At 43.2% G+C, this 13,467-nt stretch overlaps 1 protein-coding gene across 1 annotated transcript in view; it reads left to right on the top strand.

Annotated features, from left to right (window-relative positions):
• The first annotated feature begins 4,001 nt into the window (after positions 1-4,001).
• Positions 4,002-13,467, top strand: part of LOC118006523 (C-C motif chemokine 28-like) — a 30,194-nt gene continuing 20,728 nt past the window's right edge. Inside the window, exon 1 of the mRNA XM_034999204.1 lies at positions 4,002-4,509. Within this exon, the coding sequence (XP_034855095.1) occupies positions 4,176-4,509 (334 nt within the window). The 5' untranslated portion in view covers positions 4,002-4,175. The remainder of the gene's footprint in view (positions 4,510-13,467) is intronic.

Genomic DNA, 13,467 nt, shown 5'->3' with positions numbered 1-13,467 from the left:
CGTTGGACGTCTGCCTTCGGCTCGGGTCATGATCCCAGGGTCCTGGGATCGAGCCCCACATCGGGCCCCTGCTCCGCGGGAAGCCTGCTTCTCCCTCTCCCACTCCCCCTGCTTGTGTCCCCTCTCTTGCTCTCTCTCTCTCTGTCAAATAAATAAAATATTAAAAAAAATAATAAAAAAAATAATCCGGTCCTCCCTGTGCTAGGGACCATGGCCCCTTTGCCATCTGTCTAACACAACATCTTGCACATAGGAGAGTCCTGGTAAAAGTTTATCCAATGTGTGAATGACTAGATCTTCATGGAAAACTGGAAGGATATGCACCAACATAAGAAAGCTTATTTCTGGGTATCTAAACATTTTTCTTCCTTATACTTTTTTACAAGCTCCAAATTTTCTAAAATGGACCTAATATTCTGTAGTCAGAAAAGATAGCATACAATTACTAAACATAGTAACTCAGAGCCTGCCATGAAATACTTGGAGCCCAGTTTTTTTTTTTTTTTTTTTTTAAGATTTTATTTATTTATTTGACAGAGAGAGAGAGAAAATAAGTGGGGGAGCGACAGGCGGCTGGGGGGGAAGCAGGCTCCCCACTGAGCAGGGAACCCGATGCAATGCTGCATCCCAGGACCCTGGGATCATGACCTGAGCTGAAGGCAGACGCTTAACTGGCTGAGCCACCCAGGTGTCCCTGACATCATTTTCAAAATAGTCCATCTGTCTACTTATTTTCAAGAAATATCTTCAAGGGAAGTTCACTGGCTTAATTTTATTTTGTGAAAGCTACTGTTTAGAAATCTTCATCCTCCTAATCCACTGGTCATTATACCTAGAGCATGGATGGTATCAAGTATTTTTATGAAAGTCTGAGGTTTATACTTTACTTTTCTCTAAGGTGAAACGATTGGCTTTTTCCTGGTAAAATTTATAAGAGAATTTTTTTTTTAAGATTTTATTTATTTATTTGAGAGAGAGAGAGCATGAGAGGGGAGAGGGTCAGAGGGAGAAGCAGACTCCTCGTTCAGCAGGGAGCCTGATGTGGGACCTGATCCAAGGACTCCAGGATCATGACCTGAGCCAAAGGCAGTCACTTAACCAAATGAGCCACCCAGGTGCCCTAAAAGAGAATTTTTTTAAAGTTTGCATCCTGGCATCCTTAGCCAGGGATGTTTCACAATGGAAAACACAAAACCATATTTAGTTTTAGGTTGTCCTCAAACTGTTTCATTCTATGGCTCTACCCTCTAACTATCCCCTAGGTCCTAAAGGTATACATTTCCCAGGCTTCTCCTCATTTGGTTTTGTAGAAGCTCCAAGCCCATATAAAAATATTTGATTAATCAAAGTTGTTCTGATCTCACTCTTTTTTTTTAATAGATCTTATTTATTTATTAGAGAGAGAGAGAGATCGCATGAGAAAGGGAGACCATGAGCAGAGGGGACGGGCAGAGGGGAGAGGGAGAGGGAGAAGCAGACTCCCCACTGGGGCAAAGGGGAGGGGGAGAGGGAGAAGCAGACTCCCGGGTGAGCAGGGAGCCCAAAGCAGGACTTGATCCCAGGACCCTGGGATCGTGGCCTGAGCCGAAGACAGATGCTAAACTGACTGATCCACCCAGGCGCCCCTGATCTCTCTCTTCTGAGGCTCCTTCCCAGTTAATTCTGTTCTGTGTCTGCCTAGTGAACATCCTGTCACACACATACATACCCCATAACTGTAGCTTGGCAAAAATTCCATCCTTCCATTTGCCCTCACTCCAAACTGGTCTGCCCAGCATGCCTCTCATTCTCGTTACATAACAGTACAGCATAAGGTTTTCGAGTGGTTTATTGGTTCCTGCTGGTGGGTGTCAGGCTTGCCTTTTAACAGCAGGCTGACATAACAGCCTTGCCCCAGGCTGTCGTTCTAATAATGGTGGTAATTTCATGCCTTTCTGCCATACCACCATCTCATTGCAGTGGCCCCCCCCAGGAAGAAGTGGGAAGGAGAGGGAAAATGCTAACCCCCTGAGACAACTCAAGGAGGAGCCCCAGTGTTGTCCAAGTGTTTGCATTTCTGTCCCTATGCCTTCTTCCTGGCAGGCCCTTGGTGACATTCCCTACCAGAAGAGCAGGCACGTGGTGAAATGGAAACTGTCCCATCAAATAGAGAAGCAAATAAGAACACAAGGGTAAGTACATTGAGCCCAGCCTTCCTGTTAGATTAAAATGGAGCCCAGCCTTCCTGTTGGACTAAAAATGGAGCCCAGCCTTCCTGTTGGATTAAAAATCTCTCTGGGTTATCCAATAGTCACCCTTCATTTTATCTGAACAGAGGCTTTTTTTCTACTGTGGAGAAGCAGGTCACCTCCGCAGGTTCTCTGTGCTCTATTACCTAGACCTGTGGAAGGGTCCCCTTGCTTGGTGGCAGAGTCTGGAACTGCTGCTCGGCAGGACTGGGTCATTCAGGCCGTCATCTTTGCCTAGACCCACGTACTCCAAAGCTCCCTTTTCCTAGTTTACTATAACTCCAGTCCTTTTTCTTTTTAATTTGCTTCTCTTTCTTTTCAAAAAATTTTATTTATTTTTTAAATTGAAGTATAATTAACCTTCAGTGTTATATTAGTCTCAGGTGTACAGAATGTTTCTCAAGAATTCTGTACATTACTCAGTGCTCATCATGGTAAGTGTGCTCTTAATCCCCATCACCTATTTCACCCATCTCCTTACCCATCACCCCTTTGGTAACCACCAGTTTGTTCTCTATATTTTAAGAGTCTGGTTTTTTTGTTTGTCTCTTATTTTCTTTGTTTGTTTCATTTCTTAAATTCTACACATGAGTGAAATCATATGGTATTTGTCTTTCTCTGACTGATTTATTTCATTTAGCATTATACCCTCTGGATCCATCCATGTCATTGCAAATGGCAAGATTTCATCCTCTTTTATGGTTGTTCTTGATGGTGACATTGGAGCTTGTTTAAGTACATCTTGACAGCTGGAGGGACAATTCTGACCTCTAGCCCTTGACCTTACAAAGCAACTGCCCAATGCAAATATAATATAAGCTACATATGTGACTTAAAATTTTCTGAGTAGTTATAGGAAAAAAGTAAAAAGAAACAAGTGAAGTTAATTTTAATAGTATTTTATTCAACTCAATATATCCAAATACATTTATACCCAATTACATTTCAGCATGTAATCAATATGAAGATTATTTATGAAATATTTTATATTTTTTGTACTAAGTCCTTGAAATTTGGTGTGTATTTTGTGCTCACAGTGCATCTGAATTTGGACTAGCACATTTCAAATGCCCAGGGGCCACATATGGACAAACGCTACTGCATGAAACTGGGCAATTATAGAGGAAGTATGGCAGGATTTTGGACATTGTCCAGCCTGACTTCTTATTTACAGAAAAGTTAAGTACATAACTCTGAAGTTATGCAACGAGTTAGTAAAAAAGGCGGGATTAGAAGCCAATTATCCTCACCCACCTATAGTCTTATTCTCAAAGCTGATTCGCAGCAAAGCTGGACTAGAACCCGAACCTCCTTAGGCCTGCTCACACCTACTCTGGACCTCTCATTTTTACCAGGCAAGCCTAGAGGGAAGAAGCCTTTCTACCTGTCTTACTTTCCTCCTAAATAGACTAACAGCTCCACTGGAAACAATTTGGCTGTAAACCAAGACCAGAGTGGGGTTGAATTTTTCCATATCTTTCCACCAGATAATGTTTTTTTTATGACTTGTCACCCTTGTCCCCGAAACCAGAAACTCTTAGTTTCACCAAGCCACTTAAAAAACTCTGATTCGGGCGCCTGGGTGGCTCAGTCGTTAAGCGTCTGCCTTCGGCTCAGGTCATGATTCCAGGTCCTGGGATCGAGCCCCGCGTCGAGCTCCCTGCTCAGTGTTCGCTCCCACTCCCCCTGCTTGTGTTCGCTCTCTCGCTGTGTCTCTCTCTCTGTCAAATAAATAAATAAAATCTTTAAAAAAAAAAAAAACTCTGATTCCTTTAGGCAGTGGTTCTCAATAGAGGTGTCCATCAGAATCACCTATGGAGCTTCAAAATAATTCAAATGACTGGTCCCCCTCTCCAAATCCTGATGTATAGGTTTGTGGAGGAAGTCAAGTAGATCACTATTTTTTAATGGTTCCCAAGTGATTCTGATGCACACCCCCAACTCACAATGACCTCACCAACTGCCAGATCCCTGCTGATGTTGCCAGACCCTCAGGTGTCTAACACTGTTGACCTTGCCAGACCAGACAGGTTGGGTCTTAAGAAAGAACCTGGTCTCAAGGAAAGAAACATGAGCTGGGTACCCCAGCACCTCCAGGGGCGGGGCTTCCTGCTTCCTTTTCCTCCACATGCTCTGCTCCCAAGGCCACCTCCAGCCTCATTTCCTGATCCTCCAGCCTCTGCTGCAGCGCAGCCCCGGCTGGTGAGGCAGGCAGGAATGCAGCAGACAGGACTCGCTCTCGTGGCCTTGGCTGCCTGTGTGGCCCTTCCCTCCTCAGAAGGTGAGTGGGGGTGCTGGCTCTCTAAGCCTCCAGTGGAAAGACGGGCTGCTGCCTCCCAAGGTGGAGCTGGAAGGAGTGAGGTGCTGGTGGCAGTTTGGGGCAGGAAGTTCGATCTCTTCAGGTAGGAATTTCCAATTATCTACAAGAGAGCGGCGTAGGTTTAAGTTCCTGATCTTCAAGAAGGACGGAACCTCATTTGAACAGGCATATTAGTAATTTGCCACATGGAGGATGAGATCCTTCCATACAGCAACTTTAAGCTGTGTTTCCTTTTCTGACAACAGTATCTTAGAAAACCCCCAGGTAGAAGTTGGAAGAAAGCCCTTATTATTCCTCTGTCTCCCCCCTCACCCTAGCCTGCTACACTGGATACAAGTGTGCATGTTCCTACAGGAAAGACAGACGTGACCTTCTGGGCTAGGGGTGTGGTAAGCAACAAAGTCAGCCCTGTGGATGCTGCAAACCAAAACTTCAATCTGACATTGAAAAAGGGATGCAGGAGAGGGGCGGCTGGGTGACTCAGTTGGTTAAGCCTCTGACTCTTGATTTTGGCTCAGGTCATGATCTTGGGGTCTTGCGGTCATGGGATTGAGCCCCACTTGGGGCTCTGTGCTCAACGGGGCATCTGTTTCTCTCCCTCTCCCTCTGCCCCCTTCCACTGCCTTCTCTCTCTCTCTCTCTAAAATAAATAAGTGGGTCTTGGGGCGCCTGGGTGGCTCAATTGGTTAAGCGTCTGTGTTCAGCTCAGGTCATGATCTCAGGGCCCTGGGATCGAGCCCCACGTCGGGCTCCCTGCTCAGTGGGGAGCCTGCTACCCTCTCTCCTCCCTGCTCCTGCTCTCTCTCTCGCTATCTCTGTCTCTCTCTCCAATAAATAAATAAAATTTAAAAAATAAATGGGTCTTTATAAAAAAAGGGATGCAGGATAGAGGAGATCAAACCATACAAATTATATCAAAGAGAACTTAATTTGTGAATTGCTAGCATATATATGGAGATTATAACTGCATTTGGACGAGAGGCAATGTTTGCTACTGTACTTAGGAAAACCTAAACATAAGTACTTATTACTTGACTGATTTGACTCTTATCCCCTTTATTCTGAATAGATTCTCTAAATCCAGAACAGAGGTGAGATATAAGTTTTATTTGGTCTGCTTTAGAAAACATTAAGCCAACATTTAAAAACTGACAGATTTCATGTACACATTCTCATACAGACACACAAACTGGATTTTTTTTTTTAAGATTTTATTTATTTATTTGAGAGAGAGGATGAGAGGAGAGAGAGAGCACATGAAAGGGGGGAGGGTCAGAGGGAGAAGCAGACTCCCTGCTGAGCAGGGAGCCCGATGCGGGACTCGATCCTGGGACTCCAGGATCATGACCTGAGCCGAAGGCAGTCGCTTAACCAACTGAGCCACCCAGGCACCCCACAAACTGGATTTTTTAAAGCTTCTCTTGAAAAATCACAGCTGGCCACAATGGTTCCATGTTCCCTGGCAAAAACTGGCTGGAACAGACTAGCCTCTGTCCTCTGAAGTTGGCTCTCATCCTATTAACTGCCTGGTTCCTACAGGTATTTGTTTAGGGGCCCCAGTATAGTGCACCAGTGTACTGGGTTTTATATGAGCACGGGAAAAAACCTGGGTGATCTCTTCTTCACTTCTATCAATCTGTCTTATCAAGACAAAGACGGAGTGTGTCATCTTATATGTTTCTGTAAAAATTTTTCCACAAGAATTCACCATGGAAGTTTTAGGATTCGCTTTCACGGTCTCTCAAAGGTTTACCTGCTAAGGCTTTAGTCCTAGTTTTGGCAGTGCAAAAATTTTTTTTTTCACATAAAACTTTGAAATAAAAGTGTATGTTTCTCCCTTCCGCTTCCTGACCTGTTTCCAACTGTCCCCGCAGGAGAGCAGGGCGGGCGGAGGGGCAGGGGAGGTGCGGGGTGCCCCCGCCGCACCCAGGACCCAGGGCCAAGCTTCGCGGGGGACCCAGTCCTGGCAGAGAGGGCGGGACCGCCAAACACAGAGGGGTTTGAAAAAGGAACGGTTGGTGATGGTAAGAAAGAGAGAGAGCCGAGGAGACCCCGCGGTGGCCTTCTGGGTTGTTCCCAGGGCTTTTTTCCCTAAAGCAGTTTGGGCCACCGGAAAATCACAATGTCCGCTGCCATTTAAAAACAAGCAATGCCTGAGAGCAGCTGTGGAACCGAGCGGGGCAACCAGCTGCTTTCCAGAAAAGACTTCCGCGGACTACCTCTGTGTCCCGCGTGCCCTGTGGGAGGCTCTACGGGATTCCGGCCTGGGACGGGGAGGGAGGCAGGGACGGGGGCAAACTGAGCAGGGCAGGGAAGGAGGGACAGGTAGCTTTGGCAGTCGTCACAGGCTGGGGCTGGGCACCGGGAAGTGGTCTGTGCCCGCTGGAGACTTTGAACTACATTTTGTTCTTACGGGCATCACCCGTTCCATTATCTTACTGTTGCTGCAGGTGACCATTTTATTTTTATTTATTTTATTTATTTATTTTTTAAAGATTCCATTTATTTATTTGACAGAGACGCAGCGAGAGAGGGAACACAAGCAGGGGGAGTGGGAGAGGGAGAAGCAGGCTTCCCGCCGAGCAGGGAGCCCGATGCGGGGCTCGATCCCAGGACCCTGGGATCATGGCCTGAGCTGAAGGCAGACGCTTAAGGACTGAGCCACCCAGGTGCCCCCGTAAATGACCATTTTAATGTTAGGGCTCAGTAATTGGCATTCCCTAAGTGCTGTGCATAAATCAGGAAGCAGTTGACTTACCTGTAATTAAAAGGCTTGGATTTCACCCAAAGGTAGGAGGGCAAGCTCTCTAGCTGCTGACGTGGCTGCTGGCTCCCAGAACTCAATGCTGAGTCCATAAAAATGTCTATCATCCATCCTCAGTGGCCCTGAGCCAGATGATTCAAAGCCGCAGTCTGGGGCTTTGTGGGCCTGGCGTTTTTACTCTGTACATGGAGACTAAGGCTCCGCTTGTGTCCGGCAGATGCAAGCTGGCGGATTTTGCTTCAGAACCCAAACGGACTTCTGACAACCTATTTTCTCAGAGTAGGATGGCTCCTCCTTACACAGACTCTTGCTAGGGACTTGCTGCTGGCATCTTTTTTTTTTTTTTTAAGATTTTATTTATTTATTTGAGAGAGAGAGAACGAGCAGGGGGTAGGCAGAGGGAGAGGGAGAAGCAGAATCCCCGCTGAGCAGGGAGCCCCGACTGGGGCTCAATCCCAGGACCCCGGGATCATGACCTGAGCCAAAGCAAGGAGTCACCCGTTCAACTGACTGAGCCACCCAGGCGCCCCCAGGGGTTTTTTAAATGGCCTTTCTATGTCTGGAGAAGCAGAATGATATAACAGCAGTCTTCTCAAATCTGAGTCGTATATGGGCCCCTTTAAAGGAAAACATTTTTACTCTCAATGATGACCTTTATATTATTTTACTATGTTACTTGATATATAAACATGAAACCAGTTATGAACGCCCAAATAAATTTAAATTTTACATAAAAACACAACTACAAAGCCAAGAATATGTCAATATAATAATATTAATTTAAATTAATAGTTAATGTTTGGCCAAAACTCACATCATCATTCCAAACATGAATATAGCACTGATTCTTAAGATGAAAATTTTGAGTTTTATGTGCATATACTACCGTGTTCAGAATGAGAAGTGCTTTATCCCGACTTTTTTGTTTGAACCACAATGATATAACTGAGTCCTCCCTTAGCATGAATGTGTTATGAAATTCCAGTCTGTTCTTTTCTGACTGACCTAGGACAATTAAGGTAGGGTCTCACTTGATAACAACACTAGCATAACAAGCAAAATTTAAATGTCCTGACAATACTCTTTTAAGATAGTCTTCCAGAAGATCCAGAACATGTCTATTTAAAGATTATGACTGAGATGACATACTAAGATTTAGGAATTGTCTGTAGAGCTCATGAACCCTGAGAACACACCCAGAGGCCCCCTCCTATGAAACCCAGTTTGAAAAACACTGGCAAGACTGGGAAAAGTCACTTTGGACTCCAAAAAGCCCAGTCAAAATTCTAAATACATGAACTTAAGAAATTACTTAATCGCTCTGAGCCCATTTTCTTAATAGTAAAACAGGAATAATAATGCCTCTCTTACCTAGTTATTTTCATGATTAAATGAAATAACATAAGGAAAGTGTTTGGCATAGAGGACGTGCTCAATAATAGTTTCCAGGGCGCCTGGGTGGCTCAGTAGGTTAAGTGTCTGCCTTTGGCTCAGGTCATGATCCCAGGGTCCTGGGATCAAGCCCCACATCAGGCTCCCCATTCAGTGGGGAGTCTGCTTCTCCCTCTCCCTCTGCTCCTCCCCTTGCTTGTGTGCTCTGTCAAATAAGTAAATAAAATATTAAAAAAAAAATAATAGTCTGTTTCCTTCCCTTTCCTCTCACCAGGTTCTATCACCAACTTTTTAAATTAAAATTATGAAAAGTCACAAAAATCAAAGAATTTAATTCCTAAAATTATAAAAATTATAAAAGTAACAAATACTCAGTGTAAATTTTTAAAATAGAAAATATAGAATAAAAAATGTGAAAGTCCCCCTTCTCCATTCCTTTCATCCCTCTCCTCTATCCAGAGATAATAACCCCTCTGGGTTCTCTGTATCCTTCCAGAACTCTCTCTATGCATTTGCAAATATGAACCCACACACATTCACACAGATTTTTGAAAACATAAAAAGGAAAACTATCTACACATTACCTACTATTTTCTTCATTTAATTTTTTAAAAATTTTATTTTATTGTTATGTTAATCACATTACATCATTAGTTTTTGATGTAGTGTTCCATGATTCATTGTTTGCGTATAACACCCAGTGCTCCATTCAATATGTGCCCTCTTTAATACCCATCACCAGGCTAACCCCTCTCCCCACCCCCTCCCCTCTAGAACCCTCAGTTTGTTTCTCAGAGTCCATAGTCTCTCAAGGTTCGTCTCCCCCTCTGATTCCCCCCCTTAATTTTTCCCTTCCTACTATTGTCTTCTTTTTTTTAACATATAATGTATTATTTGTTTCAGAGGTACAGGTCTGTGATTCAACAGTTAAAGATTTTTATTTATTCATTTGAGAAGGAGAGAGAGAGAGAGCACAAGCAGGGGGAGCAGCAGAGGGAGAGGGAGAAGCAGACTTCCAGCTGAGCAGGGAGCCCAATGAGGGACTCAATCCCAGGACCCTGGAAACATGACCCAAGCCCAAGGCAGATACTTAACCAACTGAGCCACCCAGGTGCCCCTCCATTTAATTCATCATAGATAAGAGTATAGCTATTTAACACACATTTTTAAAAATTTGGATCATTCATCTTATAGGCAACATACAAACTTCTGGGAATAGTTTGGAATATTGAAGTTCCATTTATTCATTCATTATCAGCGAGAGTCTTATTAAGAGACAGAAACCTGATAAAAAATTTGAACAGGGTAAGTTTAATATATCAAATTATTAACTATAACAAGACATAGGCTAGAAGGAGGTAAACAGAACTCTAAAGAGTATAGGGATGGGTAGGGCTGATATTGGTAGAGCTGAAGTGTAGTTTTCAAGGGAAGAGATCCTGTCCCCCTTCCCTGCCCAGCTGAGATTCAGACCGTGTTGGAGAGGGCACAGCCGCGGCTCACCGAATGGCCAAGAAATCCCTTGGTCTGCCCTCCAGTGTGCAGGGGGCAAGTTCTTCACGGGGAGGTGTCCTGCTGGAGACATTCTGCCACCAAACTGCCACCAAACTGCCTGGGCAGGTGCTGCTAGCTGTCCTGAGCTACCGGAGTGGGGGCCAGAGAAGCTGCAGCCCAGCGGGAGTGGGGCCGGCATGAGCCCCCCGGGGAGGAGCACCTGCAGCCTGGAAGGAGAACCCCTTCTCGCTGCAATGCGTTCCAGTGTCCTCCATGACGGAGCTTAACATCAGGCCAGCTGGTGAAGGGAAGATATTTAAAGGGCTCATGTTACTTCCACAGAACTAGCAATTAAGGATGAATTTGAAGCTGAGGGGCAGTAAATGGACAATGGGCACATTTTACAAACACTTAATATTGACACCTGGATACCTACTATGGGGCAGGCAATGCAGTTTTGTTTCTAATTATTATTATTATTTTTAAAGATTTTATTTATTTATTTGACAGAGAGAGTGCACAAGCAGGGGGAGTGGCAGGGAGAGGGAGAGGAGAAGCAGGCTCCCTGCTGAGCAAGGAGCCTGATGCAAGGCTCGATCCCAAGACCCTGGGCCGAAGGCAGACGCTCAACGACTGAGCCACCCAGGCGCCCCTTGTTTCTAATGATTGAGTGTTTACTATTTGTCACTTTGTTCTAAGCACTTAAGTATATAAAGCCATGCAATCTTTATAACACGCCTATGAGGGAGGTGCTATCACCACCCCCATATTACGGATAAAGAAACAGACAGAATTAAGTAACTCATCCAACATAAGCTAGTAAGTGGTAAAGCCAGGAACTGAATCTGGTTGGTTGTCTCCATACGCTTTACTACTGTGCAGTAATGCCTTTCAGCATGTCCCTCTGGCACAAAATTATCCCCATCCCCTTCAGGACTACTCCCGACCAGTCCAAGTGTCCATGCTGTGAGAAGTACTAATGACCAAATGTCTTCACATTAAGGTAAAGAAAAAGCCTCATTCACTCTTCATTACCAAACATTATCCCATGGTTCCAAAAAGTATCTGCGAGGATATTAATTGGGCATAGCAATTTCATGCATCATTGCTTGGTGAGTCCTTCCTGCTTCCTCGATGTTAGCAGTGGACACTTTCATCTGTAGGCATCCATAGTGCGATGTGGCTCCGTAAGGTGTGAAGTCCACTAGAACAGGGAAATGTAACCTTAACCAAACACATTCAAAACATTATCTTTATTTACGTATTGGCCTTCTTAAATGGCACTCACAAACTTGAGATGCTGATAGCAGGCAAGTGAATCTTTCTTACTGTTTTTATCTTTATCCTGGGAATCCTTTCTCCAATAGTAGCATAAACCTTTGCTTTGTTTCTGTTTTACTATGCTCTATAAAGCGTTCTTTATACCAGTGTTTTTCAAACTGCGTTTCTAATAAGCCCTCAAACGATGCCACTGCTGCAGCTCTGGGAATCACACTTCGAGCAGCAAGAGACTACACAGCTCAGTAAGAGGGGAAGCTGGTTCATCGCTCTGTAATAACAGGATCATTTCTTTAAAACCCTGAATCTAATTTTTATATCATGAATTTGATGTGCAGTGTTTTAGCATTAATCTTAACAGATCTTGAGCAGGAAATTTTTAAAGCCTTGATACAAAATTGGATCACAGACAGAACAAAATCGGGGACAGACATTCATGGCAAATGACCCACCCAACTCTCTGAATACTGGAAATATTACAATAACAAAACCCAAACCAACAGAATCAATAGCAATAACACTTTAATAAGACAAACAGTAATACTTTTAATTGAGATACCAATATCTTTATTATTAAATATAATTATTAAATTATTAATTATATTGGATTGTTAAATTATTAATTATATTATCAAATTATTAAATATATTGGACAATTTATTTATCATATTGAGTTGACCCCTAATTACTTGAGTGATGGTGGAGGAATAATGTTTCTGAAAAGCATGTGTAATTTAAGGACATTTGGGACATAAGACTTTGATCAAATATAGGTAATCTTATTTCCTAAAAAAAAAAAGGAAAATTATTTTAATAGCATTAAAAGCCTTAAAACAAGATACAATGAAATTAAGACAAAAGAGCTTAGTTCAGCTCAAGAGACATTTATTTAGCATTAATACCAGGTACTATGCTATGTGGTGTGGGTACAAATATACACTGAGGGAGCTCACAGTCAAAAGACACAGTCAGAAACTCTTAATTTTATATATGGTAATGACAGGAAAGCACAGGATGTGGTGGGACCAGAGATTCACATAAGAAAACAGCAAGAGTGGGAAAAAGGAGACAATTAATGACATCTTGAACTTGGTCATTAGTTAACAGGGATGAAAAGGGGGGAGACAAATCTGAGAAATGTCAGAGTAAAATATACAGGAGTTTGTGACTGGCTGTGGGGAGTACAGAAGGAGGATGGAATGACACATGGGTTTCTGGGTAGCAGTAAATGACCATTATATGAGATGAGAAAAGGAAAGGAACAGATTTTCAGTGGTAAGAAATAATGCCTTCAGTTTGGGATTTATTAAGTTGGGGAGTCTGTGGAATATTCAAGTGTATGTTCAACAGCAGTTGAATATATGTCAGAATTATTGGGGTAGAAGTTAAAGCAGACAAAGATATCTTAAAGTTACTGACACAGGTAGTAATTCAAAGCATGAGAAGATGTGAATGGAAAGAAGAGTGGAAGGTCAAGGATGGAACTTTGAGGAATGCTAACTATCGAGGAGAGGGCAAAGGAGGAGGCGTTCAAGAGCAGAGAACATAATTTCTCGGTATTAGGAAAATTAGGAGAGATTAGTGTCTTGTCAACCAGGGATATGGAAAATTCCCAGGAAGGACTGGGTACCAATGTCACATGCGGCAAGGAGGCCCTGAAAGATTAATGTGAGACAAACATCTGCTTTTGGAGGCATCCTGAGGGCAGGTACTTTGACTAATTTTGGTGTATTTAGTGCCTAGAACAATGAAAGATACAAGGTAGGCACTCCACAAATGCTTATGGAATTTTATTGAGCTGGTAATCACTTTCATTAGTAAAATAATACATTTACTCAAATGATTCAAACTCAAAAACTTTTGTGAGATGGTGCTGATATTTTCCCAAGGGAGTTTTTCCTTAACCTAATCCAGGCTAAATTTTCAGTAAAAAATAAAATAAAGGAAATGTAGAAAACTCATCAATCCAATGAAGGAAAGGAGGAAAAAAT

Source organism: Mirounga leonina, unplaced genomic scaffold, assembly GCF_011800145.1.
Source record: "Mirounga leonina isolate KUSES-001 unplaced genomic scaffold, KU_Mleo_1.0 Mir_97, whole genome shotgun sequence".
NCBI classification, from domain to species: Eukaryota; Metazoa; Chordata; class Mammalia; order Carnivora; family Phocidae; genus Mirounga; species Mirounga leonina.
Note: the sequence above shows the minus strand (reverse complement) of the source record. Positions and strands in the feature narration are given on the sequence as shown.